Source organism: Oryctolagus cuniculus, chromosome 8 (genome assembly GCF_964237555.1).
Source record: "Oryctolagus cuniculus chromosome 8, mOryCun1.1, whole genome shotgun sequence".
NCBI lineage: Eukaryota > Metazoa > Chordata > Mammalia > Lagomorpha > Leporidae > Oryctolagus > Oryctolagus cuniculus.
This window is the reverse complement of record NC_091439.1, coordinates 62,585,605-62,608,498: the sequence shown is the minus strand read 5'-3', so window position 1 is coordinate 62,608,498 and position 22,894 is coordinate 62,585,605. Positions and strand designations below refer to the sequence as shown.

Sequence of the window (22,894 nt, the reverse complement as noted above, 5' to 3'; positions counted from 1 at the left end):
GGTTATTTAAAATTATGGCAAATCCAGTCAACCTTGTTTGGAGAGTGACTGTTCCACTTAAAATAAAAGTTATCATCAGTTTTTCTTCCTAAAAATCCTTAGACAGATTGTTATTTTAGATAAGTCTATTTGTGAGTGAGCCAGCGTCCAAGCCAAAAATGTGCTTTTTTTTCTGATGAACACAATCTAGAAACATTGAAAGGAGTATTTTCAACAAAAACAGTATGTTTTGAGGTAGCAGAGCACTGATGCCTCAGGCATGCCATACCTGCGGTGAACGTGCAGGAAATCCAGTGATGGTTGTGGTTCTTGCCTTGCAGATAACCTGTTTCTAGAGAAGGCTCTGGAGCTTGCCAAGCGGCATGCCAATGCCCTCTTCGACTACGCAGTGACAGGAGATGTGAAGATGCTCCTGGCTGTCCAGAGACATCTCACTGTAGTGCAGGATGAGAATGGGGACAGGTAAGTTAGGACTCTCATAAGACAAGGGTTGCTTCGGGGTAGTAAAGACAGAAAAGCATTATGTAATGGATACAGGCTAGAGATTAAAAAAAATAGTTCGGAGTCACTGGATCCTGTAACACTGAGTCTCGCAAAATAACGTCAGTAAGATCGAGTAGCACAATTTGCTTATCTTGTCCTACTGCTCTCACCAGTCGGACTCTTGTACAGCTGGAGTGTTCACCAAAGAGTACACCTCTCTGGGCAAGAAAACGAAGGTGTCTGGTAAGTATTTTGAAAAGCCTCGGTTGTTACTGGAATAGCATTTGGAGAATCAAGAGTCCAACCAAAGCCCTGAAACATTGTTCTCCCAGCTACATATTTGTGATGGTGGTGTGCTCAAGGAAAGGCCCAATAAGGGCAGCAGCAACAAGATGATTACAAGGCAGTTGTCCATCTTTCCCAGTCACTGGTTCCTTCTCCACTGCCTCTGAAAGTAGCTTCCAGGCTGTGACTGGCAAAGACTTCTGACAGCTCCAGCCCATGCTGTGTGGGCGTCTGACATTCCAAACTCCGTGCCTTCCATTCCTGTTCTTACTGAGATTACTTTGCAAAGCCACCTGGGTTCTTTCCAAAAAGGTTTGCTTAGTCCTTTCATTGAGATTTCTAAATGATCTCAAAAGCCTATAAAAATAACGAGACAGCAGCCTTCAGATTCAAGTCAAGTATTTTATCTAAAACCTTCCCAAAATAGCATCAACAGTGAGAAATCCCTCTTTTATGGACAAGCTCTTGAGTGCTGTGTTTTAAACCTCAGTTTAAAAATGGAACCAAATGCTTTAGGAAAGTGCCAGCCTTAGGGTTTCAAGCAGAGACCTTTGTTCTTATTCCTTGCAGCATATAACCAAGGATGTGGTGTAACCACTGGCCTTGTTATACAGTATCAGAGGAACCGGCACAACCTTCTTTGTGCAAAGCCATGAACAGCACAATGTTTTTTTTTTTTTAGGGTTAAATAATCCATTTACCACTCAGTAGCTTGCAACCACAAGAGAAAGCAGTCAGCCAAGACGTGACAGTGTCGAGTGACATTCTTAGGGGCCTGCTGAAGTGATGAGTGTAAGAAGAGCTGAAAGGGAACTCTGGGGTTTGAAGGGAAGATTGTGGAAAGGGGTGCAGGCACGGGTGTTGCAGGAGAAGCACAGGTACATGTAAGGACTGCTTGCCAAGCAGGACATGAAAGCTGAAGAGGCCCCTCCCAGGACCCCAGACATACTCACACAAGCAGGCTCTCAGAGAGGCGAAAGACATGGGCCACGGGGAGTCCGAGGAGGAGTCATCCCTGCGGGGTGTGGGCAAATGATGGCTTTTGGACATTACAGCTCAGGCCTCTGGTTTTCATTGAGCTTGTCATGTTTGGCTAATAATCTGAATCCTGTGGCCATTAGTCATCATAGAAAATACAATAAAGAAAAAAATATAAAACCTTCTGGTATTGGGGAAATTCCCATGCGGGTGTGAGGATTTGAGGGGGAGGGGGAATGTACTTCTGCTATGAAATGCTGAGCTGCGCATGGAAATTTTTAGGCTGTTTTTGAAGTATGACCTTTTTCTTGGTACATGTGCATCATGTCTGCGTCAGACTGCAGGCCTGTTTCAGAAGTCTTCTTCCAACATCACATTTCAAGAGGCCATAGTGAAACCCTGAAATCATTCATTGAAAAATATCTCTTAAATAGTGAAATCACAATCTAGTTTTTTTAGGCCATTCATGTACCAATGTTAATCCCAAATAAAATATATTCACTGTTGCTAAGGCCTGAATAAAGGGGCATCTCATATCTTTAGGGACGATCCAGCCTGCCCCTCAAATCCCAGATGCACTAGCACCCTGTGATGCTCTGAGTGTGCACTGCATCTCAGTATGTCCGTGCTTGGAAGTAGTTATCTTTTTTTTTTTTTTTTTTACAGGCAGAGTGGACAGTGAGAGAGAGAGACAGAGAGAAAGGTCTTCCTTTGCCGTTGGTTCACCCTCCAATGGCCGCCGCGGCCGGCGCGCTGCGGCCGGCACACCGCACTGATCCGATGGCAGGAGCCAGGAGCCAGGTGCTTTTCCTGGTCTCCCATGGGGTGCAGGGCCCAAGCACCTGGGCCATCCTCCACTGCACTCCCTGGCCACAGCAGAGAGCTGGCCTGGAAGAGGGGCAACCGGGACAGAATCTGGCGCCCCGACCGGGACTAGAACCCGGTGTGCCAGTGTCGCAAGGCAGAGGATTAGCCTATTGAGCCGCGGCGCCGGCCTAGTTATCCTTTTAGATGTCTACCTGCCACTCACATTCTGGAGCAGTACACCTGTGTCCCTTAACGCAGAGTGGCTTAAAGGATTCACAGATGGCTTTAGAGTAAGATAGCCTAATTTTGAACCTGAGTTTCACTGCTTTCTAAATATGTGACCTGGATTGAGATAAATGGCTCCTGTAAGTCTCAATTTCATCATCAGAAAAGCCAGAGTAATCCAGGTAATTCAAAAATTCATGACAGATGGAATTAAAGGATAAATTTATTTTGGTGCAAAAAAAATGAAGTTAATCAGAGTATTTTTGTGATACCCATTTTCCATGATTTTCTGAAGTTCCCTACCTCATTGGATCATTGTTATGATGCAATGATGTATCTCAAGTGCTTAGCAAAATCTGGTTAAATAGAAGCTCTCAACAGTAGCCATTTTTATTGTCATTGTTTCAAATCAGTTTTAAGTGTTTTAACAATTAAGCTATATTCCTATGATAATGATGTTTGTCACCCATTCTTGTTTTTTTACCTTGTTAGCATAAGTCCCCTAGGTTCCTTCTGACATTCTTGTTTCCATGCCTACATTGTGCTAGGGCTGTAAGGCTGATGGCAGCACTTGCATAACCAAGCAGTGTATTTGAGAGGGGACAGCTTCCTCTGCCTAGGAAGTTGGGAAAGTCTTCTCTGAATTTGTGAAATTTGAACTGGAATATAAGGGACATAGTGAGCGTGGTCCAGGCCAAGGGAGTTTTGCCAAGGTGAGGGAGTAGGGAATATATTCAGTTTGTTTCTTCAAAAATTGCTTCAAGAGTTTCCTCAAAACTCTGACTCCACTCTCCGCTCTTGGGGTCTAGGATGATCTTGAAAGATTTTTTTTTGAAAGTCAGAGTTACACAGAGAGAGGAGAGGCAGAGAGAGAGAGAGAGGTTCTCCATCCGCGGGTTCACTCCCCAATTGGCCGCAACAGCTGGAGCTGCACCGATCCGAAGCCAGGAGCCAGGAGCTTCCTCCTGGTCTCCCACATGGGTGCAGGGACCCAAGGACTTGGGCCGCCTTCCACCACTTTCCCAGGCCACAGCAGAGAACTGGATTGGAAGTGGAACAGCCAGGTCTCTAACGGGCCCCCACATGGGATGCCAGCACCCCAGGTCAGGGCATTAACCCACTGCGCCACAAGTTACTGTGGCACAGATTAATCCTCCCCGCCGGCATCCCGTATGGGCACCCGTTCTAGTCCCAGCTACTCCTCTTCTGATCCAGCTCTCTGATATGGCCTGGGAAAGCAGTAGAAGATGGCCCACGCCCTTGGGCCGCTGCACCCATGTGGGAGACCTGGAAGAAGCTCCTGGCTGCTGGCTTCAGATCAGCGCAGCTCTGGCCATTGCAACCATTTGGGGAATGAACCAATGGGTGGAAGACCTCTCTCCCTGTCTCTCTTTCTCTGTCTGTAAGTCTATCTCTCAAATAAATAAAATCTTTTTTAAAAAGAGTCGTCAGCGAGCGCCGCGGCTCACTTAGCTAATCCTCCACCTGGGGTGCGGTTCTAGTTCCGGTTGGGGCGCCAGTTCTAGTCCCGGTTGCTCCTCTTCCAGTCCAGCTCTCTGCTGTGGCCCGGGAAGGCAGTGGAGGATGGCCCAAGTGCTTGGGCCCTGCACCCGCATGAGAGACCAGGAGGAAGCACCTGGCTCCTGGCTTCGGATCAGTGCAACACGCCAGCTGTAGCAGCCATTTGGGGAGGTGAACCAATGGAAGAAAGACCTTTCTCTCTCTGTCTCTCTCACTGTCTAACTCTGATGTATTTTAAAAAAAAAAAAGTCATCACACTGTATTTTGGAGGCAAGTGGCAGGACTAGTGCCAGGCATTCATTTTACACCCACCAGTAGGGAACAGGTAGAGAAGAGAATACCTGAAACTGTAGCAGAGATGGACCCAGGGTTTGAGCTCAGGTCCCTCTGGCCTTGGCACTTACAGAGGTCAGACATAAACACTCCCAGAGACCAGGCAGCCCTTGCGTGAGCAGCCTTGGGTAGGCCTTGAGCGGTCTAGATCTGGAGAGAGCATTCTACCTCAGATTCAAGCCATGTTATAGAGTCAGAATATTTTAGTGCTAAGTAAAACTAGGCATGAGAGCCAGATTCAGTTTGCAGTTGTAATCCTAATCATATCTTAGAAACTTTTATTTTCATTAACACTTTAGTTAACTATCACCACTGTATTTTCATTCCAGCGTCTTACACCTAGCAATCATCCACCGTCATGCTCAGCTGGTGAGGGATCTGCTGGAAGTCACGTCTGGCTTGATTTCTGACGACATCATCAACATGCGAAATGACCTGTACCAGGTAAACAGAAATCCCAAGGAGACGCCTGAAGAAAAATCAGTACTATTTTGTTGTGTTTGTGCGTGTATGTCAACAGTAGCAGAAATACAATAAGACCTCTTTGTAGGTAATACCAGGAGTGTTACTTGATGAATAAGGATCTCCTGATATGTAACAGCAATTACCCCACAGTGAAACGCAGCATCCTGCTGGGGAAGGCAAACTTTAAACTCTAGAAATCAGATTTTTTTTTTTTAGAGAACGTTTTGCATATCACAGAAATGCTTTTCATAAATTTCCTAATATTACACATAATGCTTTAAAATTTGCCATTGCTAGTAAAAATAGGAGACTACATAGGTACGTAAGTACTTGACCCAGTTTTTAAAACCACTGTACATATCTTATATATCTCATATTATGGCTATATCACAGTCATTTATTCATTTCCCAACCTATAGATATTGGTTTTTTTTTTTCAGACCTATTGTCATGTTTAATCCCAGTGAGAGTCAAGTTGGGAATTGATAATTTCTTCTTCTTTTTTTTTTTTTTTTACAGAAGATCAGTTTAGTATACATTAAGTAAAGATAGAAATCAGATTTGATACATTTTAGGAGGAGACCCTAAAGTAAAAATGTCACATCTATCAAGAGAAGTAAAGTTGACAAATTAAGTTTGAAAAGGCAACACTTTGTAAGGATTTTAAAGTCTACTAAAGGGGCCAGCGCCATGGCTCACTTGGTTAATCCTCTGCCTGCAGTGCCAGCATCCCATATGGGCGCCGGGTTCTAGTCTCAGTTGTTCCTCTTCCAGTCCAGCTCTCTGCTGTGGCCTGGGAAGGCAGTGGAGGATGGCTCAAGTGCTTGGGCCCCTGCCCCCGCATGGGATACCGGGAGGAAGCACTTGGCTCCTGGCTTCAGATCGGCACAGCTCCAGCTGTGGCGGCCATTTGGGGGGTGAACCAACGGAGGGAGGACCTTTCCCTCTGTCTCTCTCACTAACTCTGTCAAAAAAATAAATAAAGTCTACTAAAACATGCTTAGCATCCATATTAAAGGTACATCAAATAACAGGTTTGAAATCAGAACATAGAAAGGTAAAAAAGGTTGCTTGAGGAAGAAAAGGCATCTTTCAAAAGTAAAAGCAGTTCAGTTAGGAAGACTGGGAACACCTGAGTTTGGCCCAAATGCAATTTAGAGAGAAATTATGTGGGCTGAAAAAGCAACTCCAGGAACTGCAGAGAGATCTGCAGACATGGCAGAGAGAAGTCAGAGGGAGACTCAGTATGGCCACCTGATGGGTACATGCAGATTTCAGAGTGAGGAAGGGAGGCTGGAACGCAGAGCGTGAGGCCGGGATGACATCTGCTGCGGGAGCTCCTTCTCCCCTCCCCTGGTTGGTTTCCCCACTTGTTGCCTTTCCTGCTGCCCCCCGAGGCTTGTGTGTAAGTAAGTCTTGCCCTCTCATTCACTGTCCATCTGTCTCCATCATTTCACTTGACCCGTAGTGTCTTCCTGGACTTCCATGGCCTAGGTGGTGTGCTCAGATCCTGATCCGGCTGTAGCTGTCATGCCCAAGATATGACCAGCAATTGTATATAATTATTTACCTAATGAAGGTTCCTGGTCCCATTCTCAATCTTTTAAGCAGATGGAAGAATAATTTTATTTCACCATTTTAAAGGAAGTTAAAATTTAATTAAAGAAAATTGATATTTCCTCATTTGGATTTCCACATTTTAAAATGTGCTTTAAATGTCTTAACATGTTTACATATAGCTGTTAATAGACTTTATCTGTGAATAGGTGCTTCCTGATAGGAAAATTATGTTTTCTGTTCAATTTAAGACATTAGACTTCTTCTCAGCCTCTTGTGCTTACTGTTTTTTTCTTAAGATTTATTTATTTATTTGAAAGTCAGAGTTACAGAGAGAGAGGAGAGGCAGAGAGAGAGAGAGGTCTTCCATCAATGGTTAGGTACGTCACCTAGTCCTGCCACTTGCCTCCAAAATACAGTTTGATGACTTTTTTAAAAAAAGATTTTATTGGCTGGTGCCGTGGCTCACTAGGCTAATCCTCCGCCTGTGACGCTGGCACCCCAGGTTCTAGTCTCGGTTGGGGCGCCGGATTCTGTCCCAGTTGCTCCTCTTCCAGTCCAGCTCTCTGCTGTGGCCCGGGAGTGCAGTGGAGGATGGCCCAAGTCCTTGGGCCCTGCACCCCATGGGAGACCAGGAGAAGCACCTGGCTCCTGCCTTCGGATCAGTGCAGTGCACCAGCCATAGTGGCCAGTTAGGTGGTGAACCAACGGAAGGAAGACCTTTCTCTCTGTCTCTCTCTCACTGTCTAACTCTGTCAAAAAAAAATTATTTGAGAGGTAGAGTTACAGAGACTCCCCAATTGGCTGCAGCAGCCAGAGCTGCACCGATCTGAAGCTAGGAGCCAGGAGCTTCTTCCAGGTCTCCCATGTGGGTGCAGGGGCCCAAGGATTTGGGCCGTCTTCTGCTGCTTTCCCGGGCCACAGCAGAAAGCTGGATCAGAAGTGGAGCAGCTGTCTCGAACAGGCACCCATATGGGATGCCGGCACCTCAAGCCAGGGTGTTAACCCGCTGCACCACAGCACCGGCCCCTTGTGCTTACTGTTTAATTTTCTTTAATGCTTAAAGAAAAAGTGAAGTGAGGGACTCTTCGTGCATAATACAAAACAACTAGGATGACGTCTGATTCCACATTCGTTTAAAGGTTGCTCTCATCATCAAACTTTCATACCATTCATGGCAGCAGGGTTGGGGAGAGAGGTTGTTGGTTTTTGGAAAGTCATTTGGCCCATAAAGCTTGATTCTTTTGGACTTTTGAACTGTTTGCTCCTTTTAGCCATCACAGCATGTGAAGAAATCTAGGAATGGAATGTGGTCGCTTCTTAGTCCTCCTTTCAGAGACTGCTTAACCTCATTGCCTGTAGGTCAGATTCAAGCAGTCCCTCGTTTTTCTGTTTATAAATAGGATCTGAAAAGGATCCCCTACAACAAGATCAGTAGCCATGATCTGTTATGTGCTAACCCCCTTGCTGTACTCTTTGGTTACATATATCAAGATGCTCCAGTATGCTGCAGACATATCCCTTGAAATCATTGCCACAGACATGTCTGCCCCTTCTGACTGGGGACTTTTGGGAGAATATGGTCCTCGCCACCACCAGTCTTATTAATGGACAAGGATTCCAGATTCTCTCCCACCTTCTTGGTCTCAAACATGCACTCAGTGGAAACTCTGATTTGAAAACTAGAGACGACTAAGATCTGAACTCTTACTAATCTGCTGTAAAGGTTTCTGGTAGTATATCTTGTGAAAATTTACAAGTTCTCTAAGTAATTTGGATCATTTGGCAGTTATCTTAAACATTCTCCCCAAATACCTTTCACTAATCTTAGACCAGTTCTGTGACCATCTGTCACGACCAACTCCCTCTCCCACCCACCCACCCACCAGAGACACACTCAGAATAGTCCAAGTGCATGGAGTCAGGCGGCTTCTGGAAATATTCTATTTAAATCTTATTCTCCTTTCCCATTCCCCTTTCTCTAACATAAACCACTACTCTCAGATTTTTTTTTATATGAGTTATTTTATTCCCATAAAACATTATTGGAGGTATTTTGTGTATATGTGTTTTCCTTTTATTCTTTCAGTTATTTTGAGGACATATTCAATATAGTTTTTAAGATTTATTTATTTGAAAGACAGAGTTACACAGAGAGAGGAGAGGCAGAGAGAGTCTTCCATCCACTGGTTCACTCCCCAACTGGCTGCACTAGCCAGAGCCACGCCAATACAAAACCAGGAGCCAGAAGCTTCTTCCAGGTCTCCCACATGGGGGCAGGGGCCCAAGGGCTTGGGCCATCTTCTACTGCTTTCCCAGGCCATACCCAAGAGCTGGATTGGAAGTGTAGCAGCCGGGACTTGATCCAGCATACACATGGGATGCTGGCACTACAGGTGGCGGCTTTACCCACTATGCCACAGCGCCAGCCCCTCAATATAGTTTTTTGTTGTTGTTGTTGTTGTTGTTGTTGTTGTTTTGCTAATTTGAAATTCAGAGTTATGCAGAGAGAGAGAAGTCCTCCATCTGCTGGTTCACTGCCCAGATGGCCGCAATGGCCAGAGTTGCGCCAATCTGAAGCCAGGAGCCTGGGTGCAGGGGCCTAAGAACTTGGGCCATCTTCTACTCCTTTCCCAGGCCATAGCAGAGAGCTGAATTGGAAGTGGAGCAGCCAGATCTCGAACCGTCAGCCATATGGGATCCTGGCGCTTCGGGCCAAGGTATTAACCCACTGCGCCACAGCATCGGCCCCAGTATAATTTTTAAAATAGTACTAACAGGGGCCGGCATCCCATATGGGCACTGCTCCACTTCTGATCCAGTGCTCTGCTGTGGCCTGGGAAAAGCAGAAGATGGCCCAAGCCCTTGGGCCCCTGCACCCACATGGGAGACAGAGAAGAAGCTCCTGGCTTCAGATCAGCACAGCTCTGGCCGTTGCAGCCAACTGGGGAATGAAGCAATGGATGGAAGACCTCTCTCTCTCTCCTAACTCTTTCAAATAAATAAATTAAAAAAAAAAAAAGTAGTACTAACAGATGCATACATTAGAAAGTCAATGGCAGTGCACAGGCTCTACTCACAGATCTAACTGTTGTGTCTGTAGGTATGGGGTTTTCCTAGGTATTGGCTATGTGTACTATACTTGAAGCACATAGATAATTTAGTATATTTTCACAAATAATCCACATTATTATCCATACCTATCCTACCTTATATCAACTTGTTTTTGAATATAATTACAAAATTATAAGTTAGGGAGAGGGAACTCCATTTTCCCCAAATGGTAGCATCCTACATAACTGTAACATAGTATCAATACCAGGAAATTGATGTTGATATAATCTACAGCTCTTAATCAGATTTTACCAATTTCACTTATTTTATTTGGAAGCTAGAGAGACAGAGATTCCCTGTCTGCTGATTCATTCCCCAAATGCCTACAACAGCTAAGGCTAAGCTAAGCCAAAGCCAGGAACCAAGAGTCAACCCAGGTCTCCCACTTGAGTGACAGGAACCCAATTACTTGAGCCAACACTGCTACCCCAAGGAATGCATTAGCGGGAAACTAGAATTGGTAGTGGATCCAGGACTTGGACCCAGGCACTGAGATGTGGGATGCCAATGACACAAATATCTCAACCCTGGGCCAAATGCCCGCCATAAGATTTCACCAGTTGATATGCACTAATTTGTGCATATCCGTGTAGTTATTCATGCATGTGTATGATTTTAACTTTTTATTTATTTACTTGAGAGTCAGAGAGAGAGAACTCCCATCTACTGGCCCCCTCTCTGATGCCCACAATGAGTGGGACTGGGATCGGCTGAAACCAGGAGCCAGGTACTCAATCCAGGTATCCGATGTGGTGGGTGGCAGAAACCTAGTTAGTTGAGCCTTTACTTGTTTCCTCCCAGGGTTTGCATTAGCAGGAAACTGAAGTCAGGTGCTAGAGCTGGGTATCAAACCTAGGCACCATGATATGGAATGCAGGCATATTAACTATGAGGCTAAACACCCACCTAATGCATATGTGTTTCAAATGTGTAAGTGGCATGATGCTTTTCTGCCTCTGCTGTTTATATGCTCTATCCATGCAGTTATAATATATATAATATAAATTATATATAATACATATTATATTATATATATAGCTCTATCCATGCTAGTTAATAAACTAGCCTACAGCTAGTTTATTCTTTCTGCTCCTGAAGAGAATCCCACAGTGTGCACCTTCCACCTATGACATACTTGTTTCCCAGTAGTAGATACTTTACCAACTTGAAGCTTCCCTTTAAGTAAATAAATAAAACCTTGATGGACTACACTGCAGTGAATATCAGCACTCTTGTCCTCTCGTGGATTCATGTCAGAATTTCACATGTTTGTAGGACTTGGATTACCAAGGCATTTGTATATTTGGCTCTGCAGAATGTCTTCATACGTACCCACTCCCATAACCACAGGCACAGCATGAGAGTTCCTGGATCTCCATGTTATATAACTGTCTAATCCGTAATCCTGCGTTCAATATCTAGAAGCCTAAAATAGCATAGAAAACCCTTGGTAGCACTGTGGGATAAAACTTTAAGAAAAACCAAACCTCTTTTACTCATAAGAAATTTTATACAATATTTTTCAAACCTATTTTAAACTACAGATATTTCCTAATTTCTGAATGGTATAATATTTTTTTATTTCAGTTCCTTTTTTCACAATTTTATTGTCTTTCCTTTTCCCACCTAAAGTTTCAAAGACAGTTCCATTTTAAGCCAGGATTATAGTCCTAGAAGATGAAAGAAGTATGGGAGATTTATAAGGTGGCAGAAAAAGAAAAAAATTCTGTCTTGTTTCTGCTGTATTAAATACTTAGTGTAGCAGAGACTTAGATGACCCAGGCATTATTCGCTCTGCCAGTTCTCGTGTGCTGTGGTTGCTTATACCAGCTAGGATGTTGGTGGCCTACCTACTGCAACCAGTAGCTGCTTATAGGAAATGAGGACATAGGCAAAATGTCACTAGCCAGGCTGGACTTCAGAGTCAGGCTTCTGTGGAATACACTGATTTTTTTTTTTAGAAAACTTTTATTTAATAAATATAAATTTCAGAAGTACAACTTTTGGATTATAGCAGTTTTTCCTGCTATAACCACCCTCCCACCTGCAAACCATCCCATCTCCTACTCCCTCTCCCATCCCATTCTTAAGATTGATTTTTAATTATCTTTATATACAGAAGATCAACTTAGTATATACTAAGTAAAGATTTCAACAGTTTGCATCCACACAGACACACAAAGTATAAAGTACTGTTTGAGGACTATTTTTACCATTAATTCTCATAGTACACAACATATTAAGGACAGAGATCCTACATGGGGAGTAAGTACACAATGACTCCTATTGTTGGTTTAACACAATTGACACTTATGATGTCAGTAATCAAGCTGACAGGGCCATAATCAAAGTGGAAATTCTCTCCTCCCTTCAGAGAAAGGTACCTCCTTCTTTGATGGCTCGTTCTTTCCGCTGGGATCTCACTGAAATCTTTCATTTAGGTCATTTTTTGCCACAGTTTCTTGGCTTTCCATGCCTGCAAAACTCTCATGGGCTTTTTAGCCAGGTCCAAATGTCTTAACGGCTGATTCTGAGGCCAAAGTGCTGTTTAGAGCATTTGCCGGAATACGCTGATTTGTATAAAAATATATTGCTGTTCTCTGTGACCTCAGTTCTTTGAGAGATGCCTTTGTGGTTTTGTTTTTTCTTGCTGGTTTTTGAAAATAGCCTTTTCAAAACATCTCATTTGCATTCATGCATGTACTATTTTGTGGGCAAGGTATTCAAATTGACTTAAGTATCTGTTAGGTGCCAGCACTCAGCTGTTTTATTCACCTGAGTCCTTTTAGTAAGATAGTTAGAGTCCTGGTTATATGATACAGAATCCTATAAGACCTTCCATGAAATAGAGGTAAGAGTTATATTGATTCATCTACTGGAGCCAGTCCATGGAACAATATTTGTTAGTTTAACAAATTTATTTTCCATGTCAGTATAGAATGATGGCACCTTGGTTCATTGGTTTCTATTGAGTAATTCATTTAAACATGTTCAGCAGAACCATAGCCTTCATTTGATTTTTTAACATATGGAATTTAAGATGAAGGTTGATATCTACTAGAAACTCAAGAAAACTAAATTTACTACTAGGTAAGCTAAAATATCAACAGTTGGACCATGACAAGAAACAAAGAAATTTACAGAGTTGTAAATGCCAAAATAAACATAATTGCTGAATGTTGGTTCATTATACCTACCTTATTAGCATATGGTATGAACAGTAATTTGCTTGCTAAGGTTGTGAATTAAACTGGGAATGGGTAATGGCTGTGCAGTATGACCCCAGGTATTGCCATGACGGCTCCCAAGCCATGGCTGGAAGTGTTCACCACTGACCCAGGCATCTCCTGCCCCTTCTCCATTTCCCAGACACCCTTGCACTTGGCAGTGATCACTAAGCAGGAAGACGTGGTACAGGATTTGCTGCGAGCTGGGGCAGACCTGAGTCTTTTGGACCGCTTGGGCAACTCTGTTTTGCACCTAGCTGCCAAAGAAGGACAAGACCAAATTCTCAGTGTCTTACTCAAGCACAAAAAGGCACCACTACTTATTGACCATCCCAATGGGGAAGGTAAGAGACAAGCATGCAGTGCTGGTATAACCTCCTCTCTTAGCTTTCTAATTACCAGGGATTCAATACGTGTGTTAACTTGATTTGTGCCCAGAGGGCTTTCCTTAGGCACCTGGAGCTCATTGTCTCTTGTGGTATTCCTTTTCACTCAGCTCACTGTAACTAATTCCTTTAATTTGGAGGAGTGAGTAGGAAGAAAAGGCAGAATCCTGAGCAAACACTTATCTTGAAGTCTGTGAAGCGGCACTGATTCCACTCCTGTTTATGTACTCTCAATGGCTCCTGAGAACACAGTTGGAGCCTATGGCTTGCAGGGCAGAACAATACACCTATAGTGTCTGCAGAGCTGACAGGCAGCCTCTGTCCCTGTGATCGATCCAGTTTTGCCACTTCCTTCTGCTTGGGCCCTAGGTCTGAATGCCATCCACCTAGCCGTGTTGAGCAATAGCCTGCCGTGCCTGCTGCTGCTGGTGGCCGCTGGGGCGGATGTCAATGCCCAGGAGCAGAAGTCGGGGCGCACGGCACTGCACCTAGCTGTGGAACATGACAACATCTCCTTGGCCGGCTGCTTGCTCCTGGAGGTGAAGAACAAACTTATCTCCCAGGGGAGACTCAGGGATCCTTTAAAACAATGAAGTCAGCTAACAATTCTCTGACTATATTCAGCTTTACTGATTTAACATCTGTGCAAGCTTTCAGAGTAGCACCTTTAGGCATTCCCCCAACCCCAGCATCTCTAACTGGAGATGACCTCATTGGCAGAGCCAGCCCAGAGCAGTGACTGGGCTAGTAGATAAGACCGCAGGGGCCATGCCCACAGGAGGAGGTGGGGACAAAAGGCTGAGAGAACCTTTCGCTAAGCCTGTTCCTGTGTGGGCCGGATTTTAGGGCGATGCCCACGTGGACAGTACCACCTACGATGGAACTACACCCCTGCATATAGCGGCTGGGAGAGGATCCACCAGACTGGCAGCTCTTCTCAAAGCAGCAGGTAAGAAGGCCTGGTGGTCGCTGATGGAAAATGTGTTCCGAAATTCAAACCCAGCTCCAGCAAAGCCACAGAAAAGCACAGGTAAATAAAAATTCTGTGGCTGATCACATTTTAACTGCAATAGAGACACTGTTTGAACTAGTAATCCTGGCTTCTCCCCGATCCTCATGCCAGTTGATACTCTCTGATTCATCTGTTTGTTTTGGTTTGGGCTATTTAGATTAACTCTCTTGACAAAGGATCTTCCTAAAGCAGAGTTTAGTTACTTAAGCATTCTGAGCAGCACCAGTCTCAGATCATGTCAGAGGTCCTCAGGAGAAGTCAAAGACTTCCTTCAGAGTAGGAGAAGGCATAACCATGTGCGAGGCACTAACCGTTGCTGCTGTTTGTGGACCTTATTGTGGGCCAGGCATTTGCTCGGTTAATCCACAGTAACCTTTGCAGTGATGCCCATCTTAACAGCCAAGGAGACAAGACCAGCATGGCTGGCCGGGTCTCATGCCCTTTGTCCCAATGCGTGGCAGAGTGTAAGTCATGCTTCCGCAGTCTGAATTTCCAGATTTCATCTTCTCTCCTCTGTTCCTCTCCCTGCTTCGTTCCTGGGTTATTCTAGTGCATCCTCTTGTGCTGTGAAGTATAGACATTATTCCCAGTCATCTTGGACTCCACATTTAGAACCTTAAACAATATTGAAATCTGTACTTCAAGCTGCCCTAACATAACCTCAGGGGTTATTAAAAATTTTTAGAGGGTGTTAAATTACTTCAAGGAAACAGAGCAGGTTAAAGTACCATCTTGAAGGTATAGGAACCATTTCTTTGGAAGCACACAATTTTCTGACATGTAAGATCATATCCCAGATAAGCACCAGCCTTTTCCTTTGTCAAGTTGAACTTTTTCTTGAGTAAGAGACTTTGCAGCATGTTCATGAATAATTTTAGAAGCCACTGATTATGATTAAGAAATGCCTTCAAACAAGTAGAGTTATCTTGCCTTCAACACTGCCCTCTCTTGCATACTCAGACTCCTATTAAAGGAGTAGCAAGTAGCAGTTCTTCTGATGAAAATAAACTCAGCTAAAAGCCTAGTTCTGAGCTCAAAGTCATGACGAAGGTCGCATCAGGAACAGACACGGCTCAGCTCCTCTGTTTCTCAGCCTTTTAAACTGTTTATCTTTGTTTCTCCATTCCTTTCATGGTCAGGACTGGGAGAATGACATCGAGAAATAGCAGGCATATCGTTCAGTGACTCTCATCAGGCCCTCATTAGGCCCTCTCTTACTACTGAAGTTAGTCCCAATCAGATAATCTCCCAGCAAAATACAAACAGGCTCCCTCTCCCGACACAGTATGCTGAGCCTACTACTGTTCATTAGACATCAAACGAAACATGTTCTCATAAAAATACTGTCTGCCTTTGAAAAGTAACTCTTGCTCTAACCTTTGAGTTATTTTGGGTGATTTCTTGCCAGAAGCTAAAGAACAGACTAGATTTCCCAAGATTCATTAGCCCCAAAATTTTCAGTTACTACACACCCTAGCAGGAGGTTTTCTTGGTGCTTTTTGTTTCAAGATCAGAGCTCTGCCAGTGCTGTACACAGGAATAAAATTGACCATGCTGTCATAAAACCTGAAGCGTCTTAGATCTTTTGTTTGAGTGAGAGCAGAGGCTGAAAAATGTGCCCTGGCAAGCATAAGTTCGAACAGTTAAGACTTCAGTCCTGAGGGTGCACCGCCATCCCCGTCAACTGCTGTCCATTAGGCTCAGATCAAGGATGTGCCGTTCAGTTGGAAAATGCCCAGTGGTTAAATGTGGAAGAGTATTCAAAGTCTTGTGTTTTCCATGGTATCCTTTGCTATATAGGGTGTCATGAGACACCTTTGTAGTCAAAGTAAATTAAAATTTAAAAAGAACTTCAGTGGAAACATACTTTATGCATTAAAAATTAACCAGGTAATTGCCTGTAGCAGCTACCGTGCTTTGCCTTTGGAAATCTGACCCCTGCAAGCAGCTGAAGTTGGCAAGACCTGGGTTTACCTACTGCTGTGTAATGCGTCTTCACAGGAGCAGATCCCCTGGTGGAGAACTTTGAGCCTCTCTACGACTTGGACGACTCTTGGGAGACGGCTGGAGAGGATGAAGGAGTTGTGCCTGGAACCACTCCTCTGGATATGGCCGCCAGCTGGCAGGTGAGTGCTGTGCTGTCTGCCTGATGGTGGCTCCTGAGGAAGCCGGAGCTTCAGGAGTGGAAGAACAGATGGTCTTCCTGGGACTTCATTCCCCAAGGAACATGTCTTTCATTGTTAAGAAAGTCTGCTTGTCAAGAGCCATATTGCTCTTGAAAACCCTATCCATGAAAGATCCAGGTCAGCCGAATGCTGAATGTGAATGTGTGTGCCTGAACAGATCAGGGCTGAGATGGGAGGGAGGGTCGGGAACGAGAAAACACAAAATCCACCTAAGAATTACCCTGTCGCATTCTCTGAAGCTAGGGTGAACGTGACAGTTTGTTTTCAGCTTAGGTAGGTGATTTCTGGACATAAAAATAAACTGGGAATTCTTCTGAGGATTTCAGTAAATGTGAACAGAGTAAGCAGACTTAAAGCCTTCCTCAAACCGCCCCCGTGCTGAGATCTGAAGGGGAAGTGCTTCCTAGGCCTTTGAGCCCAGGACGGACAGCCGGGGAGGAGTGGGCCCCATGCAGATCCCCACTGCAGCAGAGGGGCGCGTGAGGGCCCACGCTGCTCCACACGTCAGAACTGCTCACCTGTCTCCCAGAAGCCGTCTATGTAGAGCTGCGTGGCACTGCCGGAGAGCACACAGCCAGCACTCCTTTCCCAGAAGGCCTTGACAGGCCAGCGGCCAGAGAGTGGCTGCAGAGAACACCTGAGCGGCCGCCACAGCAGAATTTTCCTTTTAGCCTAGGATGTTTCTGGACCCCCAGTGCTAATGCCAGTGGTGCCCGAGGCTGGCACCAGGCCTTGTGAGTGTACAGACTGCTTGGTTTGCACAGGCCTATCCACTCCATGCTTTTTTTTTTTTTTTTTTTTTTTTTTTTTTTGACAGGCAGAGTGGACAGTGAGAGAGAGAGAGAGACAGAGAGAAAGGTCTTCCTTTTGCCGCTGGTTCACCCTCCAGTGGCCACCGCGGCCGGCGTACCGCGCTGATCCAATGGCAGGAGCCAGGTGCTTCTCCTGGTCTCCCATGGGGTGCAGGGCCCAAGCACTTGGGCCATCCTCCACTGCACTTCCTGGCCACAGCAGAGAGCTGGCCTGGAAGAGGGGCAACCGGGACAGAATCCGGTGCCCCAACCGGGACTAGAACCCGGTGTGCCGGCGCCGCAAGGCAGAGGATTAGCCCAGTGAGCCGCGGCGCCGGCCCACTCCATGCTCTTTAGCCTTCTCGGGAGGAAGTAGCAAGGGGTCATGGTGTCACAGCCGAGTAAGCTCGGCTTGAGCCCTGGGTCTCTTGGCCCTAGTCCCTCAGAAAGGTCACCGCTCAGAGTCCGCAGGCCAAGTTGGGTACTGCTCCCCACCTCGGAAAGTGGAACAGCCTCCTGGCCTCTAGGGCCCCTGAAGCTGTACTCCCCACAAAGAGCACAGGTACACCTGCAGGCAAGTTCTCACTTCTCTCCCCGTCCCTGCCTCCTCCAGTGAGGAGGACATACTGAGCTCTTTACTGTCAACAGACAGGTTTCCCTAGTGGTCCATGCAGTGCATAACGTTTGCTGTGTTTTTCTCCCCACAGGTGTTTGACATATTAAATGGAAAACCGTATGAGCCAGAGTTCACATCTGATGAGTTAATGGCACAAGGTGGGTGCAGGACAGCCAGATTCTCGAAGCCAGCATGCCCAGGGTGTGCTGTGGAAGACACAATTCTTGTTCCAGAATCACTGGGTCCTGGAGTTACATCCAGTTTTCCTCTCCTGAAATGTATACTGTGCTAGTCAGCCGGGCTTCTGCTGACTGCCAAGGCCAGTAGCTTGGCTGCTTCCACTGGGAGTAGGGAGGCAGACAACGTGGTGGCGAGCAGGCCCTCCAGGGTGGCTCTGGTGGGTTAGGACAATCCTGTTGTTCTTCATTTCCTTCAGGAGACATGAGACAGCTGACTGAAGACGCAAAGCTGCAGCTCTACAAATTGCTAGAAATTCCCGATCCAGACAAAAACTGGGCTACTCTGGCACAGAAATTAGGCCTGGGGATACTTAACAATGCCTTCCGGCTGAGTCCTGCTCCTTCTAAAACTCTTATGGACAATTACGAGGTAATGGACAACCTCAGGTACTTAACTATTGGGCTTTACTCTGTAACATCACCAGCCAGGCCATCATCCCTTACCCTGTCCCTGGAGTCTGAGGAAGAAAAACCAGTTCTTAACCAGGGCGGAAGCCCCCCTTTCTAAGAAGGGATTTTCAGATGCCTGGAGACTTCCCATGAAGGTGCTACCTGCAGGGTCAGGATGGTCCCAGCACCATGATCCGGAGCAAGCACAATAGGCCGGCATCAACACACGTAGCTTCCCAGCCCTGAAAACGTGCCTTGCTCACACGTCAGCAGGTGGACCCAGCATTCTGTGAGATGACTTCCAGTGCAGTCATTCCCGGTGATGCTTCCCTTTCTGTAAATAGAAGATAGAAGAACACGGGCTGGAATCGTTTTCTGCTGAAAGCGTCCTTGTTGGCTTCAGCAGACCTCACTCTAGGTGGAGTTTCACTGCCTCAGCACTTTCTCTCCCTCTCTCTCTCTGCACTCACCATCAGCCACTTCTCTGGGATTTCCTGAGTGGCCTTTGAGCTGAGACAGGAAACGTGATTAAGAGACTGTTTTCTTAGTCAGCCTTCTCTCTGAGTGCAGGAGGGGAGCACATAGAAGAGGGCAGGGGTAGGGTGGCGCTGTTCACAGCCTGCACAGAGCCCCATCCCCATGTCTTTCCCACAGGTCTCTGGTGGGACAGTCAGAGAGCTGGTGGAGGCCTTGAGACAGATGGGCTACACCGAAGCCATCGAAGTGATCCAGGCGGACTTCGGCAGCGCGGGAACCGCAGCCACGAGCCCCGTGAAAGCCACCTCCCAGGCACACTCGCTGCCTCTGTCGCCGTCTTCCACAAGGCAGCAGCTAGGTAAAGAACACAGACAAAGCCAAGGTGGTCGCTCCCTGCTCCCCAGGCTGGTGTCTTCGGTCCTCCTGGGGATGTGGCAGGGCAGGGGCCGCCTCCTTTCATCTCCTGAGTGTATTTCCCTGGGCACGTGTCTGTGTGCCCTGGTCTGACTCTACCCTATCCAGGTTAAAGCACAGCTCCCAGGGACCCCCATTCATATACAAGAGCTACTGCCATCTCCAGTAAATACTGGGGACAGCGCGATGTGAGTGGCTACAGTTCATGTCATTTCTCTCACTCCTTAACGAGATACAGAGAAGACGCACGGCGCCTGGTCTGTAGACCAGATCCAGCCCTAGGCTGTAACTGTGGCTTTGTCCCCACACAGCCCTCAGTTCCTCTCCTGTGCTCGGACACTGACCTTGTCTGCTACCCAAAAACCCATAACTATGGGGCATGTGCTCACAATACAACCCTATGCTCTTGCATTTCTCCACAGTCTCCCAGTCACTAGGAAACCATTTCATGCTCTCTCTTTCTAAAATCCCGGCACCTCTTGCCTCTCCTTACCCTGTATATTTGTTAAAAACATAGGAGCACTTAGTACTCCGTTACCCTCTCACCGTCAAGTCCACCAGCCCACCGGGGCCCAGCGAGGAGCAGCCCCTCCCCTTGCTCCTGTCACTCTTGCCCTCCTCCTGTGGTCACAGTTCCTCCCTGCCTCCCACCTCCCCTCTCAAGCAGGCTGTAATGTTCTCAGCTTTACAAACGGAGAGCAGCCATGGCCCTGAACCACATCCCCTTTATCAACAGGCCAATCGCTCAGTTCCCCTACACAGAAGAATTTCATAGAGCCTTTCCCACCTCTTCACCTCTGTCCTTTCCTTGACCCCCTGCTGTCGAGGCACCAGCACAGGTCTCCACTGGCCCTGCCCTTGTTACTGACCAGCAGCCTCCACGTCGCCGTCCCTCTCATCCCCTCAACGTGCGTGTGTCCCAGGCAACCGCTCCCTGCTCCCCCAGGGAGAGTCCCCGGTCCTCCACTCCTGGCCTCTCCACAGCCCTCCCTACTGCTCTGCACAGAACCCTGGGTGGCCACGTGTGTTAGAAGCACTGCCATCCGACCAGGAAGGAGACACAAATCTGAGAAGTAACCGTCAGCACCGCTCCCAGTCCAGTCCACTCACGTCTTGCCTAGATCCCCGAGACAGCTCCCAGTCAGTCCCTTTGCTTCCTCTCTGTCCACCTCCCATCCACAACAGATGATGCCGTCCACGTGTGAAATCGGTGAGATCTGTTTCTCCTGTTGTCTCCTCTCCATTCATCCACTCAGCGAATCGTCACCAAGCACACATTTAAGGTGGAGAAACACTGTCCCTGCTTGAGCCGTTTACTCTTTCCAGCTGCACTGACAAGCTCTTCCCTCCTCCCCTTCCACCGAGGCCTTCTCTCTGCTTCCTAGGGCCTAGAGCCCTTCTCTCCCGCTTCCCGGAAAGCGCCTCACCTGGGTGGTTCCTGCTGGCCAGCAGTGTTGCCCTGCGAGGGGGGCTTGCCTAGGGGACTAAGGACGGATGTCCTTGTGCCCACTAGGAGAACCACCCAGATCTCCTGCCTTATGACCCAGTGCTCCTTCTACAGAAAAATTCAAAGAAAAAAATAAGAATTAATCCCTTAATTTGCAGTTAGTTTTAAAATAAGTTCCTAGAACATAGATCAAATAAAGTCTGGTTGATTGGATAAATTAATACCAACACAATAGTCATCAGCTGCCATTGAAGCCCTAGTATTCTAATATCTATTATTTTCATTGGTCACATCCCTAAGAGTACTTCTCAGAAAGGAGAACTCAACCTAGTTTTCCAGAATGGACTCATTTTCATCAAAATGCCCTTTTTTTTTTTTTTTTGCCACCAAAACTGTTTTGAGACAGTATATACTGTTGAAAAGCCTAAGCAGCTCACAGATTTTTCATTTTTAGCTGCTACTTTGTTCATTTATTTTGCCTAGGTTCAGCAGTTTCCCCAAGTATAAAATAGGTGATACAGTGGTTGGAAAAATACATCTGATTTCTAAGAAAGCAGGTGCATTTTGAGTCAAGAGAATTCAGAAAGGATTCTGGTAAACACAGGCTAGATTGCAAGAGAAAGATGTGAAAACATTCGGCTGGCACTCGCGGCTGCAGGTTTTACGTGAGACGGCATCTGCCACCCCCCCACACACACACCACCGGGACCGGCGGCAGTGAGCAGGCCGTGTAGGTGGGACACACCGACTGCTGGAAGCCAGCAGATGAGTCGTCCCTGGGCCTCTTAGAGGCCAGCTCACAACCCAGCTGGACGGTAAGGCTGTGAGAGCAGAGGCTGTTCCCCCGTCAGTCTGTGCTTTCTCCCCACAGATGAGCTGCCAGACAGCGACAGCGTCTGTGACAGCGGCGTGGAGACGTCATTCCGCAGACTCAGCTTCACGGAGTCCCTCCCCAGCAGCGGCTCGATGCTAACTCTTCACAAAATGCCCCACGAGTACGGGCAAGAAGGACCTCTCGAAGGCAAAATCTAGCCTCCCAGCAGTGTCCCACAGCGTGTAAACCAAAGCCCTGAATTCCACTGTATTGCCCACCGGAAGGAAGGTAAAGTGCGTCCCAAGGTGCTTGGAGGAGGACCGGCCTACCTGAATCATTGTCGATTTAATTCCAGGCCCCTGGCTGGACTGCCTTTCTTGGTTCGTAATGGATTTTAGTTTGGCTCCCTTGCAGGTAGTGTAGCGATCACAGCACTCGGCTGCGCTGACGCGTCGTTGGGGGGGAGGTAGCTTCTTGAGCTTTCAAAGCTGCTCCTGGATTACGGCTGCTTCCTGTTGTCGTTGCTGCTGTCCCTCTGCTGCGTTCCCACTGTCATTTAGAGCTGTCACTGTCCCCACCCAGTGTTCCTGCTGGCCGTCCGTGGCACATTTGTGCGTTCAGATTAAGGGTGAAGAAAAGGGATATTCTATAAGGAGAGTCACTTGGTGTGCAATAAAAAAACAAAACAAAACAAAAAAAACATTGCTTTTTCTAACGTGGTTATCTCCGTGATTTGAAAACAACATGTACTTATCGATATTTAAACACAGTTACAATCATTGCTGAAAATTTCTCCACCATTTTCTGCATTTTGCTATTGTAAATATGTTTTTTAGATCAAATACTTTAAAGAAAAAAATGTTGGATTTATAAATGCTATTTTTTATTTTACTTTTATAATAAAAGGAAAAGCAAATTGATGATCTCACCTTGTTTGATCTCTGCCAGTACTTTCCTAAGATGATTCCTTGTAATCATGGGATCACTCCATAGCCTGATTATTATATTCCGATTCCCCTTTTGAGTCATTTTTTTTTATCTAGCAATGAACAAAACATTTACCAAAAGACAAATGTTTTAAGCTAAGATGCAAGCCTTCGGTTGTCAAATCCCAGCCTGGCCCATCT

At 46.3% G+C, this 22,894-nt stretch overlaps 1 protein-coding gene across 4 annotated transcripts in view; it reads left to right on the top strand.

Moving 5' to 3' along the window:
* NFKB1 (nuclear factor kappa B subunit 1) overlaps nucleotides 1-22,687 on the top strand; it is a 131,497-nt gene extending 108,810 nt beyond the window's left edge. For all 4 annotated transcript variants that reach the window (XM_051819546.2, XM_051819545.2, XM_070047832.1 and 1 more), the window contains 10 exons: nucleotides 321-462; nucleotides 4,962-5,076; nucleotides 13,138-13,339; nucleotides 13,751-13,920; nucleotides 14,228-14,330; nucleotides 16,395-16,519; nucleotides 18,078-18,144; nucleotides 18,423-18,595; nucleotides 19,270-19,450; nucleotides 21,825-22,687. In XM_051819546.2, the coding sequence (XP_051675506.2) occupies nucleotides 321-462; nucleotides 4,962-5,076; nucleotides 13,138-13,339; nucleotides 13,751-13,920; nucleotides 14,228-14,330; nucleotides 16,395-16,519; nucleotides 18,078-18,144; nucleotides 18,423-18,595; nucleotides 19,270-19,450; nucleotides 21,825-21,985 (1,439 nt within the window). In that variant the 3' untranslated portion in view covers nucleotides 21,986-22,687. The remainder of the gene's footprint in view (nucleotides 1-320; nucleotides 463-4,961; nucleotides 5,077-13,137; nucleotides 13,340-13,750; nucleotides 13,921-14,227; nucleotides 14,331-16,394; nucleotides 16,520-18,077; nucleotides 18,145-18,422; nucleotides 18,596-19,269; nucleotides 19,451-21,824) is intronic.
* Nucleotides 22,688-22,894: the final 207 nt, after the last annotated feature.